The 4,381-nt window shown below is 54.3% G+C and overlaps 1 protein-coding gene and 1 non-coding gene across 2 annotated transcripts; both read left to right on the top strand.

Moving 5' to 3' along the window:
- Window positions 1-997: 997 nt before the first annotated feature.
- Window positions 998-1,070, top strand: TRNAE-CUC (transfer RNA glutamic acid (anticodon CUC)). Its single transcript has one exon. It is a non-coding gene; the product is annotated as a tRNA-Glu (tRNA).
- A 368-nt stretch (window positions 1,071-1,438) lies between these two features.
- LOC123160295 (E3 ubiquitin-protein ligase GW2) lies at window positions 1,439-3,472 on the top strand. The gene is made up of 5 exons (XM_044578097.1): window positions 1,439-1,791; window positions 1,896-1,947; window positions 2,191-2,236; window positions 2,461-2,542; window positions 2,636-3,472. The coding sequence occupies exons 1-5, from the start codon at window positions 1,603-1,605 to the stop codon at window positions 2,708-2,710; spliced, it is 444 nt and encodes a 147-aa protein (XP_044434032.1). The 5' UTR covers window positions 1,439-1,602; the 3' UTR covers window positions 2,711-3,472.
- The last annotated feature ends 909 nt before the right edge of the window (window positions 3,473-4,381 follow it).

Raw genomic sequence — 4,381 nt, 5'->3', positions numbered from 1 at the left:
CGCCACCGCTCAGCCAAGGAGGCTAGGGTTTTCACCCATGCGCCGGAGAAGGGGTGAGGCAGGGAAGAAGAACTTCGACGTTGCCACCAGGGAGGGAATGGCATCCAGGATGCCATCGACGCCTTGACCAGCACCGATGGTCAGGGGTTTCCCTCGGATAGGCTCCTTGCTGCCACCCACCGGACTAGCCAACGGCATCAGCAGGCGCGCACACCGAAGATCTAGGTCGGCCACGGGTTGTGCGACGCGTGCGGGATTGGAACGCCTCACATATGACGGGGGAGCTCGAGGCCTCCCCATGCCACGACCACTGCCCGTCGGGATCTCGCTGCCCACGCAGCTGAGCGGAACCAACCGACCTCACCGACGAGCACCTCCCGCCGCCGGAGGAGAGTTGTCCATACCACTCCAAGGCCGCCGCCTCAGAGTCGGGCCCTCACCACCAAGAGGGGGCGTCTGAAGGGGATCAGGGACGACGGCGCGACGGAACCCAAGGTCGCCCTCGGGAGAGCGGCGTGAGAGAGAGTACCGTAATCACATTCATTCCTTCAGTACTGTTAAGACCATAAGATGTAGGGTTAGTAACAAACAGTTGGAGATATCTTTCTGCAGTGTTCCTTGAAAGCAAAAACCTTTCAAGATAAACATGATGCATGATGAGCTATTGACTAGTTTGTGGTGATGTTTGAATATTTGATCAGTTGCGTACCGCGTGTATGGTTATCTCCTCAACGTAGGGAGGCAGGCAGATTTCTCTAACTTTGTCCAAGAAAAGCAGAGCATACGAGTTGGCTTGAATTCTCACAATCCGCCTTGTCTGAATTTTCAACAGTCCATATGTCTGCGTTGATACACGGCGGAATTTGAAATGGATCAAATGTAGTTTTCTCTCGGTTTGTTTCTAGCCATGTCAGCTTATGCCCAGCTCTATTGTTGGTGCCGTTTGTGTGTGCTGTAATGGTGACCAGATGTGCCCTAGTATTTTTATCATCACCACTCCGTCGTAGTCTAGGTGGTTAGGATACTCGGCTCTCACCCGAGAGACCCGGGTTCAAGTCCCGGCGACGGAAATTCAATCTTTTTGTTTTTCTATTTTTCCCGTACTTCTCAGTGAAGGATAAATGCATGTGGTTTTTTTTTTTTTGATCAAACGGATAAATGCATGTGGTAATGTGCTATTCATATCGAAGCTCCTTCTGTTACATGCTCACTGTTGATATAGGAAATCATCTTCATTTGGAGATTGTTTTGTAGTTTTTGGTGAAAGCAAATGCCTGCAAGGTAGTAAATCTGAGCAAGCTAGATGCTTAATGAGCTGGTGGCCAGTTTGTGGTGGCAGTCTTAACCTTTAGAGACACCGATCCCGTTCGAAAAGAGGGAAAATTGATTCCTTTCTTCCTTCCCTCCACTTCCCCTTTTCCTCCGACGATCAAAAAGCAGCCAGCCACCCCACCGACGACCACCTCCCGCTCTGCTGCTCTGCTCCTTACACACCCGCAGGTCGCAGGCCACGACGATGCGGCCACGGCGAGGCTATAAACCGCGCTTCCGGCCGTAGCTGACAGCCTTCTACTCCTCCCACTCCTCGGCAGCACAACCACAATGGGCAACGCTGCGCTGCGCGGCCCGGCGGTGGAGGAGCGGCTGACGCAGCCGCGCCGCCTGGTCCGGCAGCTCTCCGACCTGGACTCCGACCGGCTCCGGCGGCTCATCCGCTCCGGCGACCTCGCGCCGTGCTTCGACGCCGCCGATGAAGACGGCCGCGCCGTCGAGTGCCCCATCTGCTTCCACGTACGTACGCTTTATCATTCATTCCACTCGCTGCTTCAGAGAGTTGGTCTTCTCTGTTGTGTTGTTCTCATGGTTTTCTGTCCTCCGTTGATCGATCCATGCAGTTCTACCCGAGTTTGAATCGATCCAAGTGCTGCGGCAAAGGGATCTGCACAGGTGACCCCGTTACAGTTGTCCCTTTGTTTCTGTTTAATTGTTTGCTCGAATTTGTACTGAAATTCAGTACTGGTATTCTCCTATGTTAGGCCAAGTGAACTGAGAACTGCAGAATTACACTGCACTTATAAACACATGGTCCATGCCTTGTTAAAAAATGCTACTCTACATCCGAGAGAAGTTTTTCACTGTAATGACTCTGCCAAGTTCTCAACTATCCTGCCCTGTTTCATTGTCCTGCAGAGTGCTTCCTGCAGCTGATGCCGTCCAAGGCTTCCAGAGCTGTCCAGTATCCTGCTCTGCTACCTAGCTGCTGCGCAATACTCTGTGCATATGTATCTCATGAACATCTCTAATCACTAATTTAATTTGATACTTGTTCTGTGATTCATGCTTCTGCATTTATACTGAAGAATTTTAAGTTGATTCGTTCATGTATTGGGCCCAAAATCTCACTGTTTTCTAGCTGAATTTTGCATCTGAATCACCTTGGGCCCTTAACTAGCAATGCAGCTGCCCATTCTGCAAAACTGCAGCCTACGCTGTCGAATACCGCGGTGCTAGAACCTTGAGTGAGAAGAAACTTCAACGAGAAGTAAGCTTTCAGCCCAGAGATTCTAATCAACATACAGCAATATACTACCTAATACTATTTGCCAACAGAACTTCTATTCTGAATTTCTTACAGGAAGAACAGAACGTTCATGAGGGTGCAACGAGAATACATTCCAAGAACGCCGGTGGACATATCCTACTTCCATAGGAGTCCCAAGCCTGATTTTGCAGTGCTAAAGGCACCCAAACCAAACTGTTGATTTTTCGGACCCTTCGAGAGAGATTTCATTGCTTCCATGACAGTACCTGAAATGTTTCAGATATTATTTGTCTGCATGATTTTTAGAGAATGAAAAGAATTGTTTTAGATATAAATGTTTGCAGAACAGAGTAAATGCTAGTAGTGCAAATTGAAACAAAAAATATTCTGTCAGCGGCACAAGTGGAGTGGGGATTTGGTGCAGAAGTGTAGAACGATTCTGTAGCTGGCTCTGAAGACAAAGCTAAAGTCCCTCAAATCTACCTCGGCCTGCCGCTCTCCAACCGCAAGCTCACCGTGGACGACTTCCTCCCGCTCATTGCCAAAGCTGAGCGCTACCTCTCCGGCTGGCGCGCTCAGCTTCTGTCCTTTGGGGGGTGCCTGGTGCTGCTCAATGCCGTGCTGGACGCTCTCCCCACATATGCCATGTCTGCGATGGAGGTCCCGCCCTCTGTCCTCCGGGCGATCGACGCCCTGCGCTGCTCCTTCCTCTGGACCGCGATGGACAAAGCCTCTGGGGCCAGTGTCTCGTCGCCTGGGAACGCGTCGTCCGTCCCAAGGAGGAGGGGGGCTGGGGGTTCGCGCCCTCCCGGTCCAGAATCGGTGCCTACTGCTGAAGCTCCTTCACCGCCTTCACTCGCGCCAGGATGCGCCGTGGGCTAGATGGGTCTGGGGTGAGCTGGGACGCTCGCTGCTAACATCCGCAGCGGTGGTGACGCTCCCCGGACCGCACTGGGCCTCCCTCGCCAAGCTTATGCCTGTGTACCGGGCGGTCACCGCTGTCACCCTCAGCGACGGCCGCACTACGGCGTTCTGGCTGGACTCCTGGTTGCCCGGTGGCGCCCTATCCGTCCAGATGAGCTCCCTCTTCTCTCACACCACCATGCCGGCGGCCTCGGTTGCTCACGTCGTTCAACACGGGCTTGCTGGGGTGCTCGTCCCCCGCCTGAACCATGTGGGCGCCAGGGAGTGCGCGATGCTCCTCCCAATCATCCGGGCGCTGGCCCTCACTATGGAGCCGGATGTTCGGACCCTTCGCCCTGGCTGTGACAAGGGTTCTGCGCTCTCCTCCGCCGGCCTCTACCAACTCTACCACTTTGGCGGGGTGCTTGCGCCGTACGCCGATTTTGTCTGGAAGAACTACGCTCCAAGTCGTGTCCGCTTCTTCGCCTGGCTCTTGGTCCAGGCCCGGATCCAGACAAGGGACGTCCTCCTGCGGAAGCACATTGTGGAGGCGGCGGGGGCTGGCTGCCCTGTCTGCTCGGCGCCCTTGGAGTCGGCAGACCATCTCATCTTCGACTGCCCTTTTGCTCAGCGCTTCTGGTCTATGGTGGGAGTCGCCTCCGCGGTCTCATCTGTTGAGCTGCTGCACACTATATCCCCCCTGGCTCGGTGCCGGTGCGGACAGGCTCGACCTTCCTCCTTCTCTGCTGCTGGCAACTTTGGAAGCACCGCAACGCGGTGGTCTTCCAGGGGTTGCCCCCGTCACTCCCTCGGCTGCTGCAACTGTGTCGGGAGGACGCCGTACTTTGGCGGGTGCGTCTGCCTGCTGCTCTAAAGCAGGCATCTGATGCATGGCTGGGCTGCCTAGCCAGCCCTCGAGATGACTGATGCTTGTTG

The sequence above is a fragment of the Triticum aestivum genome, chromosome 7B (assembly GCF_018294505.1).
Source record: "Triticum aestivum cultivar Chinese Spring chromosome 7B, IWGSC CS RefSeq v2.1, whole genome shotgun sequence".
In the NCBI taxonomy this organism is placed as follows: domain Eukaryota; kingdom Viridiplantae; phylum Streptophyta; class Magnoliopsida; order Poales; family Poaceae; genus Triticum; species Triticum aestivum.
This window is presented reverse-complemented; position numbering and strand designations above follow the sequence as displayed.

Excerpts from the sequence above, each read along its gene's own strand:
- LOC123160295 (XM_044578097.1), top strand. The coding sequence starts at position 1,603 with ATGGGCAACGCTGCGCTGCGCGGCCCGGCGGTGGAGGAGCGGCTGACG. Across the intron at positions 1,792-1,895 it reads AGTGCCCCATCTGCTTCCAC|TTCTACCCGAGTTTGAATCG; the intron begins GTACGTACGCTT and ends CGATCCATGCAG. Across the intron at positions 2,543-2,635 it reads AGAAGAAACTTCAACGAGAA|GAAGAACAGAACGTTCATGA; the intron begins GTAAGCTTTCAG and ends AATTTCTTACAG.